General features: G+C 45.9%; 1 protein-coding gene and 1 long non-coding RNA gene across 6 annotated transcripts in view; one reads left to right on the forward strand and one right to left on the reverse strand.

The window, feature by feature from the left end:
* Positions 1-23,524, forward strand: part of TMEM62 (transmembrane protein 62) — a 56,802-nt gene that overhangs the window by 12,777 nt on the left and 20,501 nt on the right. For 2 of the 5 annotated variants that reach the window (XM_074997086.1, XM_074997085.1), the window contains exons 4-8: positions 3,834-3,879; positions 11,865-12,006; positions 17,116-17,240; positions 17,362-17,484; positions 20,489-20,644. In XM_074997086.1, the coding sequence (XP_074853187.1) occupies positions 3,834-3,879; positions 11,865-12,006; positions 17,116-17,240; positions 17,362-17,484; positions 20,489-20,644 (592 nt within the window). Of the gene's footprint in view, positions 1-3,833; positions 3,880-11,864; positions 12,007-17,115; positions 17,241-17,361; positions 17,485-20,488; positions 20,645-23,524 lie in introns of those variants that run through there. The other 3 variants (XM_074997088.1, XM_074997089.1, XM_074997090.1) reach the window with 3 other exon arrangements.
* LOC142014482 (uncharacterized) lies at positions 5,268-21,585 on the reverse strand. The gene is made up of 3 exons (XR_012645956.1): positions 21,505-21,585; positions 9,567-9,673; positions 5,268-6,152 (listed from the first exon to the last, which is right to left on the reverse strand). It is a non-coding gene; the product is annotated as an uncharacterized LOC142014482 (long non-coding RNA).

Below are 23,524 nucleotides of genomic sequence, written 5' to 3' on the forward strand. Positions count from 1 at the left end.
GTCTGCATAGACTATGGATCGCGCCCTTTATAGTTTCAATTGAGGACTTCATTTACAGCATCTACTGTGACTATGAAGACCCACATGAGAGTGACAGTCCTTGCTGCATCTCTTGCAGATGTAGCAGGTGTCTGGCAGGTCCTTAGTGTGCTTTCTGTGCGCTTGCTTCTCCTCCGCTAGCTGTCTGATCCTCATCTCGCCCTTCTGAAGGCCCTTGTGTAACCTCTGCCTCCATCTGCTGCGGTCGTCTGCTAGTTCTTCCCAGTTGTCCAGCTCGATGTCTACCTCTCTGAGGTCTCTCTTGCAGACATCTTTGTAGCGCAACTGGGGGCGTCCGGGAGGTCTTTTGCCAGAGGCTAGCTCACCATACAGGATGTCTTTTGGAATCCTTCCATCATTCATCCTGTGGACGTGGCCAAGCCAGCGGAGCCGACGCTGCCTGAGGAGGATGTGCATGGTTGGGATTCCAGCTTGCTCGAGGACGGCGGTGTTGGTCACTCTGTCCTTCCATGATATTCCAAGGATGCGCCTGAGGCAGCACAAGTGGAAGATGTTCAGCCTCTTTTCCTGGCGGGCATACAGGGACCAAGTCCCGCTGCCATAAAGGAGGGTGCTGAGGATGCAGGCTCTGTAGACTTGCATTTTGGTGTGAGTGTACAGCTTGTTGTTATTCCACATTCTCTTGCTGAGTCTGGACAGAGTTGTGGCCGCTTTTCCGATCCTCCTATTTAGCTCAGTGTCCAACGACAGGGTGTCAGTGATGGTGGACCCGAGGTAAACGAACTCGTGGACGACCTCTAACGTATCGTTGTCAATGCTGATTGATGGGGATTCAGCAACATCCTGGCCGAGTACATTTGTCTTCTTTAGGCTGATGGTAAGCCCAAAGTCCTTGCATGCTTTGGAGAACTGATCCAGCAGTTTTTGAAGCTGGTCTTCTGTGTGAGACACTACAGCAGCATCGTCTGCGAACAGCATGTCTCTGATGAGGACTTCCCGCACCTTAGACTTAGCTTTCAGCCTTGCAAGATTAAACAGTTTCCCATCAGATCTTGTGTGCAGCAAGATGCCTTCTGTTGAAGATCCAAAGGCATGCTTCAGGAGGAGTGCGAAGAAGATCCCGAACAATGTCGGAACAAGCACGCATCCTTGTTCGACGCCGCTCCTGATTCTGAAAGCATCCGATAATGCGCCATCATATTGGATGGTTCCTCTCATGTCTTCGTGGAACAACTGGATCATCTTGAGTAACCGTGGAGGACAGCCTATCTTGTGGAGCAGTTTGAACAGACCATCCCTGCTGACCAAGTCAAAGGCCTTGGTCAGGTCGATGAAGGCTATGTAGAGTGGCTTCCTCTGCTCCCTGCACTTCTCCTGCAGCTGCCTTAGAGAGAAGACCATGTCAACGGTAGACCTCTCTGCGCAGAATCCGCACTGTGATTCGGGGTACACCCTCTCAGCAATCTTCTGGAGTCTGCCAAGGATGATGCAAGCGAATAGTTTACTAGTGACACTTAGGAGGGAGATTCCACGGTAGTTGTTGCAGTTATTTCTGTCTCCTTTGTTCTTATACAATGTTAGCGTCACACACATCCTGTGGAACTTCACCCTCTTTCCAGCACAGGCACAGTAGCTCATGTAGGGGTTCCAGGAGTGTGTCCGCGGCACACTTGATTACCTCTGGTGGTATACCATCCTGGCCAGGGGCCTTTCCTGCTGTAATGCTGTCGATGGCTCTCTTCAGTTCATCCACAGTCGGTTCTTGATCCAGTTCGTCCGTTACTGGTAGGAGCTCAACGGCATCGAGGGCTGCGTCAACCACAACGTTCTCACGTGAGTACAGCTCAGAGTAGTGCTCAACCCAGCGCTCCACCTGTTTGGCTTTGTCAGTGATGACTTCACCAGATTTGGATTTCAGAGGTGCCATCTTGTTCTGGGTGGGTCCTAATGCCTTCTTCATACCCTCGTACATTCCTCTGAGATTACCAAAGTCAGCACAGGTCTGGATGCTGCTGCATAGCTGGAGCCAGTGGTTGTTGGCACAGTGCCTGGCTGTCTGCTGTACTGTTCTTCTGGCTGCTCTAAGTGCTTGCAGGGTACTCTGGCTTGGTGAGCGTTTGTACTCCAGGAGTGCAGCGTGCTTCTTTTCAATGACTGGAATCATCTCATTGGAGTTAGCTTCGAACCAGTCGTTCGTGTTTCTAGCTCTTCTTCCAAACACCGACAAGGCCGTGTTGTAAATTGTATCCCTCAGATGTTGCCATTTGGCTGTCACATCGGCGCCCCCAGGGCCGCTGCACAGATTTTCCTGGAGGGTGTCTCTGAACTTTTCAGCTTTCTCTGAGTTTGCCGTTTTTCTGGCGTCAATGTGGGGCCTTTCAGCAGGTTTAGAGCGGTACAGCTTCTTGGGTCTCAGCTTGAGCTTGGAGCAAACTAGCGAGTGATCCCAGAACTAGCTTGTTTAAGACTGTATCCATGTGGTTTTTGTTATCCACTGTGTGTGCTTGCCTTACATGCTTGTGTGATTAGACCAACCACATTTTGAGAAAGGAATAGATTAAAATACATTAGGGGACTTACAGCGTGTGTGGCAGCATGTTTCACATGGGCACTTAGTGCAAAGCAGACTAGTTCTGGGTATATTTACACACCAGCTTGTCATAAACTGTTTGTGTAGACAAGCTTTTAGAGGGATATTGGCTTCTGACCTAACCAGTCTCCAGAGGTGGAAAATTAATATGCTAATCTATCATCCAGCCTGGTAGTTTGCGCTTGCCAAAAATATGCTGTATATCTCCAGATGCATACATACAAAAAGATAAATGTAGCTACTGGACCCAGATGAGTTTACATAGCAAGCAACAATACTTCGTGAATTTCAATGGAACTAGAGGTAAGTTCCAGGCAGCACAGTCTCCTAAAGACTGCTGAGGCTGTTATCTGAGAATAGTAGAAGATGGGAGCAATAGTTGGCGTCTTCTGAATAGTCTCTTACTTCTCCTCTATTTCTCTTTCATTGCAGATTTGTAGTAAAGAGGAAGTTATGACTGTTCTTTGTTACTTTGCACCTCAGCTGCTTTTTAGATTAGCTAGAAGTGCTTGTCTGAGTTTGGTTCTTATAAAATGAATTAATTACATAAACTAGAGCAAGAAGCAGACCTGTGGCACCTTATAGACTAACAGATATTTTGAAGCATTATACACTGTTAGTGTAGAAGGTGCCACAGGTCGTCTTGTTGCTTTTGAAGATACAGGCTAACTTGGCTACCCCTCTGATACTTATAAATTAGAGCCTGATTTATTGTTGGCAAGTACTGTGCAATCTTCCATGCAAGGCACTTCAGTCCTAACCTATGTTATGGACAAATGGCCATGAAGTACTATGAAATGGACGATCTAATTTTCATTTGTGAGTTATTCAGGATTTGAACCCAGGTGGTCTAAGATGAAAGACTAATGTAATAATCCATTATGTCTATCTTAAAGAAATATGATAGAAAGTCTTTGTTCAAAAGTGATCTTAAGCAGCAAAGTTAACCATAATTCAAATGAATTTGCTCGCTCTGATCTTTTTTCAGTTCTGTGTCACCTAATGATTTTCAGATGTGGAATTAATTTAATGTCTTGGTTCTAAAGAAAAGCTCCCTTCAAAATATATAAAAGTTTTAGTAATCCTTCTTGGGCAGGCTCTCACATTGATGAAAAACATTTCTAATTGATCCAGTACACACTCTATTTAGTTGTTTTAATAACCAGCTTTGTCATTTCTGAGACATGTTTTTTCACTTAACACCGGTGTGGGTGATTTTTAGAAATCTTCTTTTTCATTGCAGATTCATTCAACATTCCACACTTGGACAGCATCCAAAATTACTACAGGTATCTTTTTTATACTTCCCTGAGTCCATAAATCCAAGAATGAGGAACATGTGTTCTTGGCTCATCTCTGCTATTCTGGCTCAGTTTTCGCCTTCATAGGGCTGTGTTTGGTTGTAGTCTGCTAGGCTCCCCTTATTGTCCACTGATGTTGAAATGACAGGCAGGTATTTTTTGCCCAGCTTTTGAATCTCTTCCTCCTGTGTGTGTTGTTGCTATGCCTCTAGCAATTTTTGCCCCAACTAGGAGGTGCTCAGAACATCATATGTTAATTCACCCTCAGAGCATTTGATTGACCAACCTTAGTGCCATTGGCATTCTAGAAAGATTGCCATATCACCCTTTTCATTTTCTGGTGTTCCCTTCTGTGTGCTCAAGAATATGTACCTTTACACAACGGGAGGGACTCTAGATGGCTTGTTCATCTGCTCTGAAGGAGTAAAGGAAGTTAATATAGATGCAGGGGAGGAAGAGAGAGCTAACCCTAAGGAAAAAGTTGGAGATTAAATTATAAAGATTGCAGTGGGATGGTTCAGGATATGTACAACCTTAATAGCAACTGACGAAAATCAAAAGAAAATCTGATAGGACTATAACAATGCACTAGACTAGAGGTATAAAGGACAGTTAAACTCTACATCGAAGTAGCCTATTTCGATGTGGCGACATCAAAATAGGCTATTTCGATGAATAACGTCTACACATCCTCCAGGGCTGGCAACGTCGATGTTCAACATCGACGTTGTGCAGCACCGCATCGAAATAGGCCCTGCTAGGGAACGTCTACACGCCAAAGTAGCACACATCGAAATAAGGGTGCCAGGCACAGCTGCAGACAGGGTCACAGGGCGGACTCAACAACAAGTCGCTCCCTTAAAGGGCCCCTCCCAGACACACTTTCACTAAACAGCGCAAGATACACAGAGCCGATAACTAGCTGCAGACCCTGTGCATGCAGCATGGATCCCCAGCTGCAGGAGCAGCGGCTAGAAGCCCTGGCCTACAGGCTTCTGCACACGGTGACCATAGAGCCCCGCAAGGGCTGGAGAGAGAGCGTCTCTCAACCCTCCAGCTGATGGCCGCCATGGAGGACCCCGCTATTTCGATGTTGCGCGACGCAGATCGTCTACACGTTCCCTACTTCGACGTTGAACATCGAAGTAGGGCGCTATTCCCATCCCCTCATGGGGTTAGCAACTTCGACGTCTCGCCGCCTAACATCGATTTCAACTTCGAAATAGCGCCCAACACGTGTAGCCGTGACGGGCGCTATTTCGAAGTTGGCGCCGCTACTTCGAAATAGCGTGCACGTGTAGACACGGCTGTAGGCTGCAACTATGGCAAGGACCAATCCTTAATGAAGGAAACTGGAAAAGCACTGAGAGGGAGAGATGAGATTGAATTTCACTCTTTAAGCTTACTTGTTTTACAGTATTTTTTGGCACTGGAAAGATTCCTTTTTAAGTGTCTATATGCTGTCCACTTAGCAGCTTGATAGGGGCATATATATTTTAAGCATACTAATCTCTGACCTCAGTAAAGTAGCACCTCTTACATGAAAGCTAAAGTTGACACATGCACAGTCAACTCCTTTTGGCCTATCTTTATAAAATTATATAAAGGTGCTTTTATAATTCCAGATACTGTTTCTGAGCACTCCAGTGTTGGAGGTGGACTTGTCAAAGGCAAAGGTGTTTTTTGTTTTTCAACCTTAAATATAAATTACTGTTTGTTTTTAGTAAAAGCAGTTGTTATTACTAGCTATACTTAGTTCTTGCTGTTATGGCATGTCTAAAAATGGATGCAGTGAGATTCCTGATGCCTCCTGTGTTGGAATGAAAATCTGCACTGAAAACCTTAAACACAGTTGAGCATCAGGAAAATCCAGGCTGTTGTATTGGAGGACGAAATTCATTCATCTGATATCCAAGTGAAAAGAAGTTAATCTTAAAAGGGGAAAGGAGCAAGACAAAGGAGATGACATAATCCAGAATGAGGATTACGGAGGCATTTTCCTCACATTAAATGAGACTAAGCAATGATTTACAACAATTATTTTATCTAGGTCCAGAGTCTGCAACGAAAATAGCAAGAAGAGCCATTTTTTTCAAATTTGGTTACAAAATCATACTTCAATGTATGTGCATATGAGAGAGTCCTTAATAAATAATGTCAAACCATACTTTCTGTAACCCTTGTTTTGAGAACAGTGCTGTCAACGGCTCCTCCACACTCCGAGTGCAGAAAGTGGGGTCCCATGGAGATTTAGGCTGCATCTACACTATGAGATAAAATAAATATATAATAAATACTTAATCTTGATATTATGAATTCAAATGAAGTGTCCACAATGCTTCTTGAAATTCGACCCACCTTTTCTCCATGTTAAATCTCTGTGTCCCCATTGCCCTGTGCAAGTTCGGCAGCGTGAGCAGTACTGCATTGTAGGTACCTATCCCAGAGTGCCTTAGCCCTAGTTGCTTGTGGATATTTCATATTGGAATCCCAGAATTCCAAGCACTATCCCAGAATTCACTACATCACTAACCGCATGAAAAAAGAAGCAGAGTGCCATTTACTGCTGCAGTATTCTAGCACAAGCATGGATCCACAAATGCTCTAACTCCTAGCACAGATCGTTTTGGCAACCACAGCGTCTGTCACACAATTTATCTATCAATTCCAAAGCTCACCAATGCTTATCTATCCTGCTGCTGACGATGATATGGATGGTCTTTAAGAACAGCAGTTGTGCCAACAGCGATCCAAGAACGCAGAGCTGGTGGCTGCCATGAATGCATTGATGACAGTGGAGCGGCATTTTTTGGACTCGAGAGGCCAGCACACACTGGTGGGATCACATCACTTTGGAATCCTGGGATGACCAGCAGTGGGTGCAGAGCTTTTGCAAGCACAAGTCCACCTTTATGGAACTTCATGGTGACCACCATATTCTGAAATTCGGGACTGTATTGAAAGGTCCTGGATGGGATTTTTTTCCCTGATCGGAAGATGAATATTGGTGACGTGGAGATGCCCTTCCTGATGAAACCCTACACAGGAGCCCTTGACCCCAGCAAGGAAAACTTGAATCACAGACTGACCAGGTGCAGAATGATCGTGGAATGCACCTTTGGATGTTTGAAAGTGAGGTTCAGATGCTTATTGACCCATTTGGACATTTCTGAAGCTAATGTCCCCACCATTATTACAGCATGCGTTAGTTTGTACAACATATGTGAATCAAGGTGGGAGACTTTCCCATATATCTGTAATTCTGATGCGGAGGCAATAGGCAGGGCTTACTCGCAGCCATCTATCCTGCCATCCACCAGTAGCTGCGCTCAGGCTGCAGCAATAAGGGACACTTCAAAAAACAGCTTTAGATTGATCTGTAATGCACATGGTACCTCTGTATGTCTCTGCCATAATGCCAATAAGTCAACTGTGCAGTAATGAATAAACGCTCTTTTTTGTTGGGAGAGAGTTAAGTTGCAGTAAATAGACTGTTCTGTGCCTTCAGCGCCTACCACCCCAACCTGCTCAGTTCCCCCCCAGCCCCGAGTCTGCAAACCACATTGCGGCATGGGAAATGAAGTGCCCACCAGCTGCTGCAGGACAATGTAAAGGGGCAGGAAGCATGTTTTTAAAAAAAAAAAAAAAAAAATTCCTGAGCTTCCCCAGGTTGCCAAAGATGGCATCACCCTCTTAATGCTAACTGATTGCAGGAGTAGCTGTTCTTTCTCACTATGTGACCAAAAGCCTGGAACATTTGCTAAAATGCTGTGTGATGCTGTGACACCAGATCGCTATCTGATTGTCTGGGCCTGGCAAGGTATGCTACTGTGGAAGCCGCAACAAGTCAGGCCTGCCCAATAATCTCATGGAAAAAAATACAAGAGTGCCTGGATGAAGCCTTCGAGGAGATCCCCAAAAAGAGGAAGTGCTCCATCCCAAGAAACATTAATACACTGTTCTGAAGGGCACAAAAGCACAGCTGGCAAACCTGTACCTGTGCAAAACCCTGTGGCTATACCCATCCCCAGCCTGCTTCTAACATGCAGAATAAAGATTCACCTGTACCACTTGCTCCAGAGGGCTTGAGGACTGGCAAGGAGGGAACTGCCATGGAGGGTCCCAGCATGCAAGGTCCCAGGGTGGAAGGAACCGGTTCCAGGTCTATGGTGAAGAGCTCCAGGCTGTCTGGAACAACTTCTTCTGTCCCCTGCTCATTGCTCCCTTTCTCCTCTCCATTGCACTCTTCCTCCGGGCCACCCTGCTCCTCTGTGCTCACCCTGGAATCCATACCAGGGTCTCCATAAGTATCGTAATTCAGTCCAGGCTTCGTGTTCTGGTTGCTCCCCATAAGCATGTGGAGCTGTTGATAATAGCAGCAGGTCTGTGGAGCCACTCCTGACTGCTGGTTGGGTTTCTGGATTTTTTGATAGGTCTGATGGAGTTCTTTAACCTTCACCCAGCACTGCATACAGTCCCGGAAATAACCTCGGGCAGCCATCTCTTGCACCATCTGATCATAGATGGCTGCATTTCTCTTAGCCACTGAAGTCTCTTCACCATGGATTGGTCTCCCCAAATGCCATTGAGCTCCACAATCTCCTGGTGGGTCCCAGCTGGGGCTCTCTTGCAAGCCTGAGGAGTGCTAGTCAGATCACTACCCTAAGTGATCATGTTTGCAGTACAGGGCTACTGATAATTGTTATGATGTAGTGCGATGGCAACAGATGCGGTGCAAAGCTATGGGCAAAGGGATTTTTTCATAATGGACGCCCTTTTTATTTGCAGGCCTGGGTTGCTAAATTCAAATTCAATCCAAACTTCGTGGGCATACTTTGACCTTTTTACTGCACCCCTGCCAGCAGTGCACAATGAAACGGCCATACTTGGAGGGTCACTGCATAGCTTTGTGGTATACTTACAGGACACTTCTGCAGGCTAACAAATTCTAATTAAGGTCATGGAGCTTCCACACTAGCCTTGATACAAGATTTTAAATTCGAGATAGATGCTATACCGGTTCCGTAATATTGATATTCTGTAATCGGCACTATGGCTCAATAAATCAAGTTAACAGTATTATGTGTGAAGAGAGTCACGTTTTAATATTGAGCTAAACCATTCAAATTTGAATTTATCTTGTAGCATAGATGCAGCTTTAAAAACACCTTGCCTGTAACGAAGCTTTACCTTAAAACTTCCCAGGGTCACAGATTTCCTGTCCCTGGGGGTAGTTCGCTGCCGCCACTGAGTGAGAAACAACACCCACCTCCACCCCAAGAAGACGCACTTTGACGTCTTCCTGTCAGGGTATCCCCAAGCTTTTAATTCCCCTTCAGGCGAGAGCTTGGACATAAAACCTTGTCATTCAGTAGCTGACCATTTGGTCTGAGGCACAGACTCTTCTTAGAACACAGAAATCAGATCAGTTGCTTACAATAGTGACTTATTCACAAAACAAGAGAAAAATAAATCATGTAGTTGCATGCAGAAAAGAATATTTCCTTGGGATTCAGCTTAAAAGTTACAGGGGAAAAAATCTCAAATCCAACAACATGAAAGAGAGAGAAAACAGAGCACCCGCAACAAAACAAGGTAACAAGCCAACAGTCCACCCAACTATAAAATAACCAGAAACCTGAACGCATCTAACTATGCATTTCCCTTGTACTTACACCTCTATGGTTGATTTTGCGATGGTCAGGATATTTTTGATTTTATTCCAGTTGATTGGGAGCCATCTCCCCTCTGGGTCTTTCTCTCTGTTGCAGAGACAAAAGCCCTGGGAACGGCAATTATGCTCAGTTTAAACAGAATTACTTCACTCCCATTGGCTCACCTGGAATTCAGGTTACCTAAGGAAGATTAACCCCTTCCCTGCACTTGTTCATGACAAGCGCACACACAATGATTTGTACCAGTTGGATATTTTAAGTTTCTTTCATTCCTGGGTTGGAAAGTAAATGAGGACAAGCAAAAGGCTGCACCTGTGGATAGGCTCTTAAGCAGGAAGCAGCAATGTTTGCATCAACCCTCCACACTAATGTTTCTCAACTTTTTGTTATAAAGTGCCCCTTTAAAAAAAAAATTACAAATATCCCCAGCCCCCTGCTTTAATCCAATCCCCCCCTCCCCTTCTCCAGAGACAAGGAATCCCAGGTCTCCCCTTGCGTTAACCCAATACCCCCCTCCCCTTATCCAGAGCCAGGGACCCCCAGCCTCCCCTGCCCCACTTTAATCCAATACCGTCCTCTCTTCCTCCAGAGCCAGGCACCCCAGCCTCCCCTGCCCCCACTTTAATCCAATCCTCCCCACCCCTCCTCCAGAGCCAGACACCTCCAGCCTCTCCCCCCAACCCCCTGCTGTAGTACAATGCTGGTGACTCGCCAGACCTGCCATCACCTCTGCCACGTGCTTCTCTCTCAAATTGCTGGGGAGCAATGCGTGTATAGAGCAGGGCACAGCGCTCCCATGGCTCAGAGCATTTCATTGCTCAAAGAGCTCCATGCAGTTGGGCATGCGTACCCCCAGACTTCTCTCACATCCCTGGGTCGGCAACCTGCCAGCACAGTGGGGAGACTACCTGAGTCAGCTCTGTGGCCAGGCCTTGCCTGGAGGGGGCTGTTGTCAGGGGATTTGTAGAGAGTCACAGAGGAGTTAGTGGTGGCAGCATCTGGGGCTGCAAATGACTTGTTAAAGAACTGTATGTGGCTCTGGAGCCACAGGTTCCTTACCCCTGATCTAGGTCAAAGGGAAATCTCTCTCCCCCCCAACTTCCCTGCCTTGGTACACATATATGCTGCTTACTGTTCTGTGTGAAAATTGTAAAAGGCAGCAATTGTACTTAAAATGCAAAGATTTAGCAACATTATGTGATTTTATTTTAATAAGAACAGCAGTGCTTATCATTTCTGTGCTTCATGAACAACATAGCGGGGGTAAAACTCAAATCTGTTCACCATGCTTTAAGTGGGAGTAGAAATAGAGCCTGCTTAGGGTGGTGGTATCAGATTCCCAGGATTGTTTATTGCAATTTATAGGGTGCTGTGCTATGGCAGTTTTTAACAGTAAGTGTGGTGAAATTCTTATGCGGTATTAGAAGATGATCATTCCAATTGCAGTACTTAATACATATTCAGTAAACTTATTGTTTAAGGTCTTGGTTTTTTTCTTGTGTTCGGCCCTAGCTTTCTGGACTTGTAAAATTACTCTAATTGGTGGAGGTTACACATTCCTTATGATGCAAATTGTTTTCTGAGTACAATAATTTAACAGAACAAATTATATTCCATATTTAAATTGATGAACACTTTACCCTCTACAAATTGTAGGAGTTAGAAAATTCCAGAATTGAATACAAAAATCTCAACTAATAATATAATTTTGCACAATTATAATTTAGATGTCATATAGAATTTGTCATATAGAATGTATCAACTTTCATTTGAACATCTTACTAAATGCCATTGGTTAGAGGATGGATTCCTTGTCCTAATGGAGTAAAATCTTTCTCAAGAAGATGACACTTTCATCAGTCTTTATTTAGAACTCAGCAGTGCTTGGTGTTAAGAACACCTGTTATCCAGAAAGAAACATTTATTCTATACCTCGTTCCTTTTTCACGAATTAATATCATGCCTTAAATAGAAGCATTTAATTTCCTTCTCTCATGATTCTGAAAAACCTCTTTTTAGGATAAATTAATTCGAACACTTGTATTAACTAATGTGCAAAGGAAAACCAGCTATATTTGTTCGTTTCTCCTGCTTCCCATAAAACCTGGATATTTATTTGGGTCAGATGGTTTGTCTTCTTTGGAATACAGGCCTTCCAATGCCCTTGGATTTTTACAGTGGACTTCAGGACATAGGAAGATGGAATCTGATGGGAAACCTTCCATTTGTTCTATATCCTTTCTCTTTGCCATTGCTCCAAGCATTCCTGATTCTGGTATTTACATTTTGTTTTGGCAGGAAATACTCTGCCTGGCATAAGGATGGCTCTTTCCATTATGTGCACAGCACCCCTTTTGGAAACTATTCATTCATATGTATGGATGCCACCCTCAGTCCAGGCCCGAAAAGACCATACAATTTCTTTGGGATTCTAAACAAGGTACAGTAGAACAGTTTGCATTGCGGTTCAGAAACTGCTAGTATTTCTTATAGTATATGATTGGGTAATTTTTTTTTTTAAATGAGAAAATTTTTCAAACTCTAGTATGAGAGACAATCTGGCTGAGGTAATGTCTTTTACGGGACCCATTTCTGTTGATGAAAGAGTCTAGCCAAGTTTAGAATGACCTGGAGCTCTTCCTGTGTACACCCCGGAAACTAGTGTCTTTGATCACCTAATAAATCATTTTGTTCATCTTTAAAGTGCTATATGACTGCTGTTTTGTTTTGTTAGAATACAGACTAACATAGCTACCTCTCTGTTACTACTCATCAACAAAAGTTGGTCATATAAAATCACATTAATTCACCTAACTTTTCTCTCATATATCCTGAGACCAACACAGCTACAACACTTCAAAATCTAATGTTCATCTGGAAGAAAGTCTTTCTATAGTAATAATGTTTTGTTTTTCTTTAAAAATTAATGTTTTACACCACAATTTAAAAGTCTGAGAAGATTATATTTTCTCTCTTTCTTGTGTTCCATTCCATCCTCTGTCATTCTGATATCAAAATGCAGACCTAGAAGCGTTTTTTTCCTCAGACACTGTCAGGAACTTTCCAGGTTTTTTGTTTTTGTTGTGTTGTTATCAGCCCCTTAGAAGCTTTACAACAAATGATTTTTCACAATTCTGCCCTTTTTGATTTGTTAAGAATGTTCTTTGATTTCTTTAGCTGTGTCTGCACTAGCCCATTCTTTCGAAAGGAGCAGGTCCCACTTCAAAGTAGCACATGGCATGTCTCTGCACATGCCGTGCGCTCTTTGGAAGATGAAATCAACGTCGGGCACCGTAGGAATCAAAAGCACTCTTCCAAACAGAAAAAAGGAAGAGGCCACACTTTTGACATCTTTTTTTTCGAAAAAGTACATGTATAGACACTCCGCGCTCTGCTTTTTCGAAAGAGCGGGGTCTGCCGTGACAGCAATCAGCTGTTAGGCAGGGATGTGCTGCCCAGCCCCTTTGGGGCTCTATGGTCTCTGCGTGCAGTGGCTCTTAAAGCTGCATGGACCAGGAAACCCCATTGCAGGAAGCTGAGAGCGTGCAGACAGCAACCATTGCATGTGATGCCCCTGCATATGCCTCAGCCAGATCTCCAGCAGCTACTGGAGTGGCATGGCCACCAGCCAGCCACGTGAGGAGCCTCAGGGCGCCCCCTCTGAGCACACCCAAGGCTCCAGCCGGGAGGGGGGAAGTGCGCCCCCTCCTGGACCGAGTGAGGGCTCCAGGACCTGCTGGGACTCTGGCAGGAGGAGGAGGTGCTCCAGGTCATGGGGAGCAAGTGATGGAATGCAACCACCTTTGCCCAGCTGGCTGAGGGCCTGACTACCCGGGGTCACCCTGCCTGCACTCCTGACCAGGTCAGGAGTAAGGTGAAGGAGTTATGGCAGGTTTACTCCTGGGCTTGGGACTCAGCCAGCCAGCTGAGGGCCGCCCCTGCTGCCCGACCCTATTACAGGGAGCTCAGGAGCGTCCTGGGCCCCTGGGACACCTCCTCTCCACCAGCCCTTCTGGACATCTTGAACGAGGAGCCCCACCTGGGAAAGGAGCAGGAGCTGGGACCAGTGGCCAGCCCCACCCACCAGCACCAGACATGGAGCCAGCCTCAGCCAGGGACTGGTGCAGCCGGGAGGAGGAGCTGGTCATAGACCTCCACTCCCCCACCTCCAGCCAGGCATCTGCTAGATGGCCATCCACTAACCTCGGTGGTGGACGCTCAGGTATATACCCAATAGGGCACAAACCCTGAATCACGGGGCAGGGGCACCATACATGACTGGGGGCCCCCCATGCTGCTAGTAGACCCTGGCCTGCTGGGGCCCAGCTGGACCATGGCCCCGGGATGGTGGCACAGCCACCAGTGCCCGTTGGCACCCGCTCCTGTGGACAACACCATGCCCTGCCCCCTAGGGAGGGGGTGGAGGGGCAGACCGCACAAAAGGGCCACCCACAAGTCCACCAAACCCATGGACAGAGAACAGCGGATGGGGACCTGGTGCCCATAGGGGGACGGGGGCGTGGGCCAGAGAGCAGAGTTTTGTACTCACAGCCTGTTCCTCTCTCCCTGCCCCCTCCCCCACCCGCTTTCCACAGCTGCACCATCTGAGGGCCAGGAGAGCCTTGCCCCATCTGTGTTCCCAGACAGCCCTCCCGGAGGCGAAGGACTGCAACCGGCCAGAGCCACCACCAGTGCCAGGACAGGCCCAGTTGGAGCCAGAGGCAGAGCCAGAGGCAGCCAGCAGAGTACCCCCATCTCACTGCCTCCATTCAGTGCCAGGTGGAGCTGGCTGAGTGCCCACTCTGTTTTGAGGATGTGGAGGCTGCCTGGTGCTGGGCAGCTTGAGAGCGGTTCCTGGCTGTGTTCCAGGACGTTGTGGCCACCTACAGAGAGCTCCTGGCCCAGCTGCTCCCTCTTGCTATCCCCCCTGCTGCTCCGTCTGCTGCCCCACCCACCAGCCCCCTGGGAGAGGACCCTACTGGCCTGGACCTCCGGCCGAAGGCTGATCCCTGGTCCTACCTCCCCATGGTTCCCAACCCACCCCAGACCCACCAGGGACCCTGGGCTAGGTGGGGGCATGGAACCCAGGGCTGGCATGGGTTGCACCCCTCCACCCTTGCCCTGGAGTGATGGCCCACCGGCCAGGCCACCTAGGTCCCCCTCCTGTAAATACTTAGCCTTTCTGTTATGTCAGCAATACGTATTACGCACACAGTTTTTGCAGTTACCAGTACACCGGTTTATTTTCCAAAAACTCCTGTGTGCTGTGTGCTCAGTGGGGAGGTGGTATGTGGGAGGTGGGGGGAGTGTGCAGGAGGCCCTCTGGGGATGGCATGGGGCCTCCTGGACGTAGATCCCATCCTGGTGGGCCTAGCAGCTAGGGGTAGCGGTTGGCTGGGGGGGTAGTCTGTGTCGCAACTGCCCACCTCTGCACAAAGACCTCCCCCTTATTCTCCACGATATTGTGCAGCATGCAGCAGGTGCCCACGACCTGGGGGACATTGATGATGCCCACGTCTAGGCAGGCGAGGAGGCACTACCACCGCTTAACCACCTGGCAGGCATGGTTGAACTGGCCGTTGAAATGCCTCTGGCTGGGGGAGGGGTGGCTCATATAGGGCCTCATGAGCCAGAGCTGGAGCGGGTATGCGGCATCAGACACCAGGCAGAGGGGGCATGGTGGTGTTCCCCAGCAGGATCTCCCTCTGGGGGATGTAGATCCCTTCGTCCAGCCAGCAGCACAGGCCCAAGTTCTGGAAGACCCACATTCTGTGAGTGTAGCCAGGCCAGCCCACATATATGTCCTGGAACTGGCCCTGGCTGTCCACCATGGGCTGCAGGACTACAGAATGGTAGCCCTTCTTGTTTATGAATTGTCCTCTGCTGTGCTCTGGAGCACACATGGGTATGTGGGTCCCATGGAGTGTCCTGAAGCAATTTGGAACCCCAGTGCGGCAAAGCCCATGATGGCTGCATCCAGGTCCCCGATGCAGACAACCGTCTGGAAGAACACGGCATTTAGAGCGTGGACCACCTCTGAGGGGTGGAGGGGCAGACATAGGCACCCATGAGGGTGTGTGGGGTGTGCCGAGTGGGTGCGAGCCCGGGCTTCCTTACCTCAATCACAACGGCCCCAACTGTAGCCTTGCCCACACCAAATTGGTGTCCTGTGGAGCAATAGCTGTCTGGAGTGACCAGTTTCATGGTAGAGCTCCAGGAAGGTCTGCTGCTACATCTGGAAATTCTGAAGCCATCAGTCATTGTCCCATTCCCCCATGACCGGTTGCTCCCACCACTCTGAGCTGGTGGGAACTCCAGAGCTGGCGGAGCACCCAGGAGAGGGGGTGGCCTGAAGGATCACCCTGCCAGAAGTTGCAGGGCAGCCACTAATACTGCAGCTCTGTGCTAGCTTCTGTAGCCAGCTCCATCCCCTAGCTGCCCCTCACCCATGGGTTGCAACTAACCCCAGCTTACCAGGAAGCGGGAGCATGGGCTGGAGGACTGCAGAGGAGCAGGGGGCGGCCGTGCACCCGGTAGCTGGACAGAAGTGGTTGCTGCCTCTTTAAAGCGCCACTTCTCTCCAGCTGCTGGTTGCACAACTGCCCCTTGCTCCCCTGGAGCCTCACGCCAGCATTTGTGCTGCTCCCCTGAGACTGCAGGTGAGCTTTTGTTTGTGTGTGCAGATGTGTGTAAATTGGAGAGTATAGCTGAGAGAGTCAAAGAGATGAATAATGAAATCCAGGTCTCCATCCATTGGAATGAAGCAGAGCCTTCTAGTCAAGTGGAGATGAGCGAGAGCATTATTTGTGGATGCTGCAGTGTGAGAGCTTTAGGATTACACTTTGATTCCTCACTGATGCTAAACTGTGGACTGCATTGACCGGTTGTGGGTGTGTACTGTCAACAAACAGAGGCTGCACTGCCACTGCAAACCGTCCAAAATGCTTTCCTGTGCCCACTAGCATCTTACCTGTCATTCACAGATTCCACCAGGTGCTCCTCATCCATGAGCTGATCTCATTTATATCATGGGTCATCTTGGCAGTAGCAGTTGGTTGTGTGTGGAGACTATATAGAGCTGTGTGTCATCAACATATTGCTGACAGTAGCGTCAGTTTACCTACAAGTATATGCAGTGTTGAAAAGAACTGGAGAGAGAATTAATCCTTAGAGGATGCCACACGAGGGTACTAGTGGTTTTGGGTGTCCTTCTCCTGGAAGAACTCTCACTATTTTAGCACATCCCTCTGGATATCTGTCACACTCTTCAACTTGCGTGCCACCTTTAAGCAAAAATGGATCAAAACCTCCTTGGGGGAAAAAATCTCTCATGCAGATCTTCTTTATGCTGCTGTTACCACTGCTGAAGTAAAAGAAGTAATTTGAATGCTATGTAGCTTTTTACCCAAGGTCTCATTTTTTAAAAAATTGGGAGATATTGACAACAGTTATGAACAGTCCATTTATCTTTATAAATCAGAAGGGTGATTTGTGTTATTTTTTTGATTCTTGGATTCAAGTAGCCTTTTAAATTTGTGTTCCATTTCAGAATCAAATGGAAGAGCTGTCGTCCTTGGTCATAGAAAGTCATCAGAGCAACCAAACCATCTGGTTTGGCCATTACCCCACTTCAACAATCATTTCCCCATCCCCGGGAGTACGAATGGTAATGAGGTGAGATTTTTTTTTCTCTTTCTGTATATTTCCAACATTGAGCTATATTTAATCCTCCTTTTCTTCATGGAGGTTGCATTTTTCTTCCCAGTAAATTAACAATCATCTTGTTTCTGAATAGCTCTGCCACAGCCTATTTGTGCGGTCACCTCCATACACTGGGTGGACTGATGCCAGTCTTGCATAGTCGGCACCCTCAGGGCACTCTGGAACTGGAGCTGGGAGACTGGATGGTTAATAGGAAGTAAGTAAGCTGCCTGTGAAAAAGCCAGTGTTATACGCAGATGCTACCAGCTGATGTGATGACACTTTATTTTCATTTCTTATGGAGAGGTCAGAAGACATGATACTCTCAGTGCATTAGCTTCTGCCATTAAAGATCATGAAAATGCTTTCCTTTGTAATATTGAGAGTTTTTCTCCTATGCTAACAGTTTGAAGTAATTACAATAAATTAGGGCAAAGTAAATTTCCCTGCACTGTGTTTCTCTTATTTTTTGTATATTTAGGAAGTCAGTACAGGAAGTCTATATATTGTATAGCTGTGTTTGGTAACAAATTGCTGCATGAGCTGTAATTAAAACATCAGTATTGGTATTTTACAATGTCATGGCTTTGCATCAGCTCTATTCTGTTCACATACATCAAAAACAAAAATAGTCTAACTGATGAGTATAGTGTCAGTAGACTGAAATATGGCCAATGTTGAAAGGAATCTGTGAGCTAGTGCATTAGTATGCTGTCCTTTAATCTCTGGATGCTGAGGGTCAAATCTGGATTAAAAGCCTCAATCATAATTATGTTAAAAACAGTGTTACAATTCAAAATAAATATATGTAATTTAGGGTAAAACATACAATAAAGTGTGATAGAATTCCCACTCATTGATAGTGTGCTGCCTCTTGTCTGGATCTGGAAAAGTTAGCAGAAGGGGGCACCCCTTACTGTGAAAGCGCTATCTGTTGTACTTGCTGTTCTAGTAATTTGACCCTCCTGTCAGTTCCCCGTTCTGTCTACCCTTTACAAAGTTACAAAGTCCAACAGGAGTACTGTCCAAATGCCTTTTGTGGATGTGGTCAGCCTCTGCTAGCAAGGGAATCCAAACCATCTATTGCGCTGGATTTTCGCCCAGAGATCCTATATGCAGCCATCCAGAGCTGTTTAATCCCCATCCTTGTTGGTATCTCCACAGGCTCCTTCTTACCCAGCCTTTCTTGCTTCCCTTGCCTAGTTCTGTGTTTACCATGGGAGACTACTTTACACCCTATAGCCTCTTCCTAGACTCCTTACTCCAGGATAAGATCTCAGGGTTTACCCCTTCTCCTGGACTTTCTTTGTGTCCTCAATGAACTCCCTCATCCCAGGGAGCAGCTCTGGAGAGGCATTATAGCCTTGTCCCAGACCTTCTCCAGCTCTTAATTAGCCCTGGCCCTCCCTCTTGTTTGGGACACCTGATAACCTAATTGACCTTGTGGGCTCCCATTAACCCTATCAGGGATGATGTTGGGGTGCATGCCCTGTCATACAGGGATGTTGTAATTCTCCTGACACCCAATCACTATAAAACTGAGGCAATTCAGAGATCAGGTTACTTTTAAATGAAATCTAAACATGTTGATATATGGAATTGCATGGTTAAGGTTCTTAAACAACCTTAACCCTCTCATATAGTGGCACCATACAGTATCAACACAATTAAAGCCTGGTAACATCTGTGGTCTCAGATTAGATTTAAATTAATTTTTAAAGGCAAATTGGATTTTCACTTTTTGTTCTTATCCTTATGTGTTGTTACAATAAAAGGTGTCCTCTTTCAAAATAGCCACTGCCTCCCATTGTTTCCAGTGAGAATGAAGCCAGCAGCCAACCTCATGAGCAATTTATGGTCATTTTGAGTAGTAACAGAGAGGTAGCTGTGTTTAGTCTGTACTCCAACAAAATGAAACTGGAGAAATGTGGCACTTTAAAGACTAACGAAATGATTTGTTCAGTGATGAGCTTTTGTGGGATAGACCCACTTCGTCAGATCAATCTCATTTCCGATACAGACTGACATAAGTACAGAGGACCAAAAAAAAAAAGTGCAATAAAAACTAACAAATTGAGTACATAGGACTGAAGTAGGTGGCAGAGGGCTGGGGGATGTTAAGTGTCCTGCCTCCAGATAATTATGTGCGACAAAGGAAGGGATGCTCATAATTATCTCAGGCAGGACACTTAACATCCCCCAAACCCTCTACCACCTACTTCAGTCCCAAGTACTGGAAATGAGCTTTCGTGGGACAGACCCACTTTATGAGATCAATCTCATCACTGAATACATCATTTTGTTAGTCTTTAAAGTGCTACATTTCTGTTATTTTGTTTTTATGGTTATTTGAGAGAGTCATCTAAATGTGGGAAAGTTGTCACCTCAATCCCATTGAGAGCAACAAAAGATGGCAATTGTTTTGAAAACTGGCAGTTTTACACAGAAGTTTCTGTAGTAAAACATAATTTGTCAGACACCACTGAAAAGAAAACTCTTAATTTTGGATAATGAGAGGTAGGGAAGGGTGGAGAAATGAGCATTGATCGTGGTTTTTTAAGTCTTCTCAGCTAGTGTGTGCACAAAATTTCAGTGAGTTCTAACCATAATGGAAGCGTGAAACATCCCCCTTGGCTCATTATTAAGATAATTTGAGAGAAAGCAACTGTACGATATGGATGTAAATATTTCAGAGGGTCCATTGTAATTATTGCCAACCCCTAAACTAACCCATTGATTTGTAAATTCTCAGAAAATTCATTCCACGCTCAAAAAGTAAACACTGTGATATTGGAGAGGATAAGTATAGTTGTACAACATCTAGCACATTGTGTCATGGTCCAAAACAAGAGCACTAAGTGCTATGGTAATAATAATAATAATTCATGTATAACAATGATTAAATGCCTGATAAAGGGTCAAAACTCAACTCACAATTAACTGTGGGACTATACATGGTCCTTCCATAATAAGGAAAATGAATTTGAAAGTCTGAGCCTAAAAGCTGTATCCCCTGCTCGCTCTGTCTCTGTCTCTGTCTCTGTCTCTGTCTCTGTCTCACACACACACACACACACACACACACTCTCTCTCTCTCTCTCTCTCTCTCTTGCAAAAATAAATCAGTCTTGTTTAAAAGCTTTGGGGGCAATTTGTGAATCTCTTGCTCTTGAAATAACAAATATGAACAAAATTGTCTTGTTTTAACTTCTGATCATCAGGTACCGGATCCTTGCATTTGATCATGACCTTCTTAGCTTTGCCGATCTGAACTTTGAAGAATGGCCAGCTTTTCTCATCACCAACCCCAAATCGTTACTTTATAGCAGCTCTAGTCATGAACCCCTAGTGAAAATTCTTCACTCCACCCACATCAGGTACCCTGGAGTTTCTTGATGCTTTCAAGAAGTTCTGTTTTAGTTACGTGTTTTGTGATTAAATCCATGTAGATTTGTAGATATGGCTATGTGTGCACTGCGCAGGAATATCTACCCTGATATTTTTTGCCTTGTAATGCAAGTCCCATGAGTTTGAGCCAGTTGACTGAGGCTCTGAGATTTGCCTCTCTGGGTTTTGGGTGAGCTTTATTTGGAGGGAGTTTTGGGGGGATTTCTTTATTCAGTGTAGATGTGTGGTAAGTTCATTCCTCTCCAAATCTAATTCTCTAGAAGGGTATTACATGATAAAAGCAGGCTATTTAGAGCCACATTACATTTGCTTTACTCATGCAAGTGTTGTCACTGAAGTCAATGAGATTATTTGTGTGATCAAAGCAGGCAGAACCAGGCCCATAATCAGTTTTTCATAATAGCTGCTAATGTTTCAATATATCACTGCCTGTACTTATGTTTGCTCACATTTAGCTAAGCGTTTCTGTGTGTTTTTATGCCTCTGTTTTCATCAAGTATTTTTAGCTGCCTCTGCCTATTTTTCATTTTTTTATATTATAAAAAAATCCTTCTGACTCTGCCTATTTCCATATTTATGTATTTCTAAACATCTACTACTTATTTTTATTTACTTTTAAATTGTTAGTATGGCTGGATTTACAACATTGCTGAATATTGCAGATTGTTTCCTGATTACTCCCGTTCTCCTGGGCATGCCCTTTCTAACTCCCTCCAGATAGACAGACAACTTGCTTAAAGCAGTAATAGTTATAAAGTGATAATGTGACTGAGGCGCCAGAAGGGGAGTAAGTACCTTTGTAAGCTATTTCCTGAGAGAGTGTGCTCACCTTGTGTGATGTCAGGAATGGGGCTCATTGTCTATTTCCCCAGAACCCTTTTTAGAAATTAGAACAGTGATGGGACCTTCTCATGGGCATCCTGTACACGCTGTTGCTACTTCATCCTGGGGGATACAAAAAAAGAAAGGGAGAGAGGGAAATAAATGGCTTAATCCTTAAATGACAGTTACTGCAGGCACCCTCCTTCCGTCCCCCCCAGCCCCATGGTTCACGGCTATCATAGACTGTGAGTTGCCTTGTTTCCTGCCCTGCCTCTAACACCAGGGTGGGTGGTAATTTTTGGTGGAGGGCCCACTCCAAGAATTTAGTCAGTGATCCAGAGCTGCACTCTTTCATACTAGAGGCCTAGTTGCAGCTCTGTTTGCAAGCAGAAGTTGGGTTTGAAGAAAGTTCTAGATAGAAACTTATCGCAATACACATCGAAAGTGTATGGGCCGGCCCCGTGCTGGCTGTGGGAGGGGTGGGGCTGGCACAGTTCCGGGGCGGGGGGGGGGCTCCATTGGGGGGCTGGGCCCTGTGGTGGCTGGGGGAGGGGTGGGACTGGTACACTGGGAGGAAGGCTGGGCTGAGCCCCACTGTGGCTGGGGAAGGGGCTCCATTGGGGGCTGGGTCAGGCCCCATGCCAGCCAGGGGAGGGCCTGGGACTGGAACAGTGCTGGGGGGGGCGCTCCGTTGGAGGGGCCAGGCCCTACCCCCCTCTGGTCAGGGAAGGGGCTGGAGCTGGCACAGTGCAGTGCGGGGGACACTGCATGGGGGGCAGGGGCTGGGCTGGGCCGGCCGGACCATGCACTGGGTGGGAGAGGAGCTGGAGTTGGCATGGTGTGGGGTGGGGGAACATGGTAGAACCTTGCCCAGACACACACATGGATGGATACAGAAGAAATAATATGCATGATTATTAATGGAAACAGAATTGAAAGAAGGGTTCTTTTGAACATAGGGTTTGTTTTCGAAGGAACTCCATTTACATGGCTGTTTTTGCTTCCAGAAGAGCCTCCTCAGGAAGCAAGATTACATGAGAATATGCAAATGAGGTGTGAGATAAGCAAATCTGCATCTCATTTGCATTTCCGATCTTGCTTATTTGCATTACACTTCAGAAAGCAGAATGTTGGGTAGATGTAGCCTGCGTGTATTCAGGGGCAAGATTAGAAAGGTAAAGGCACAAAATGAGCTCAAACTAGCCGGAGACGAGAGGGTAACGAGAAGACATTCCCTAAACATATTAGAAGCAAGGGGAAGACCAAGGCTAGCGTAGGTCCACTACCAGTGAGGAGGGAGAAACAATTTCAGGAAACTTGGAAATGGCAGAGGTGCTTAATAACTTCTTTGTTTTGGTTTTCATCAAGAAGTCTCATGCAGAAATGCCTAACATGGTGAGTGCTAGTGGGAAGGGGGTAGGTTTAGAAGATAAAATAAAAAAAGAACAAGTTAAAAATACTTAAAAAAATTAGATATCTGCAAGTCACTAGGGCCTGACGAAATGCATCCTAGAATACGTGAGCTGATAAAGGATGTATTGGAAACTTTAATTATCATCTTTGAAAAGTTTTGGAAGTCCGGAGAGATTCCAGAAAACTGGAAAAGGGCAAATATAGTACCCATCTACAAAAGGGGAAAAAAGAACAACCCAGGAAACTACAGACCAGTCAGTTTAACTTCTGTGCCAGGAAAGATAACGGAACAAGTAATTATGGAATTAATCTGCAAACATCTGGAAGAAATAAGGTGATGGGTAACAGCCAACATGGATTTGTGAAGAAAAAATCATGCCAGACCAATCTGATAACACTCTTTGACAAGATAACAAGTCTGGTGGATAAGGGAGATCCCGAGACTTTAGTAAGGCATTTGATATAGTCTCGCATGATCTTCTTATCAATTAACTAGGCAAATACAACTTAGATGGAGCTACTATAAGGTGACTGCATAACTGGCTGGATAAGTGTTCTCGGAGAGTAGTTATTAATGGTTCACAATCATACGGGAAGGGCATAACAAGTGGGGT

Source organism: Carettochelys insculpta, chromosome 6 (assembly GCF_033958435.1).
Source record: "Carettochelys insculpta isolate YL-2023 chromosome 6, ASM3395843v1, whole genome shotgun sequence".
Lineage (NCBI taxonomy): Eukaryota > Metazoa > Chordata > Testudines > Carettochelyidae > Carettochelys > Carettochelys insculpta.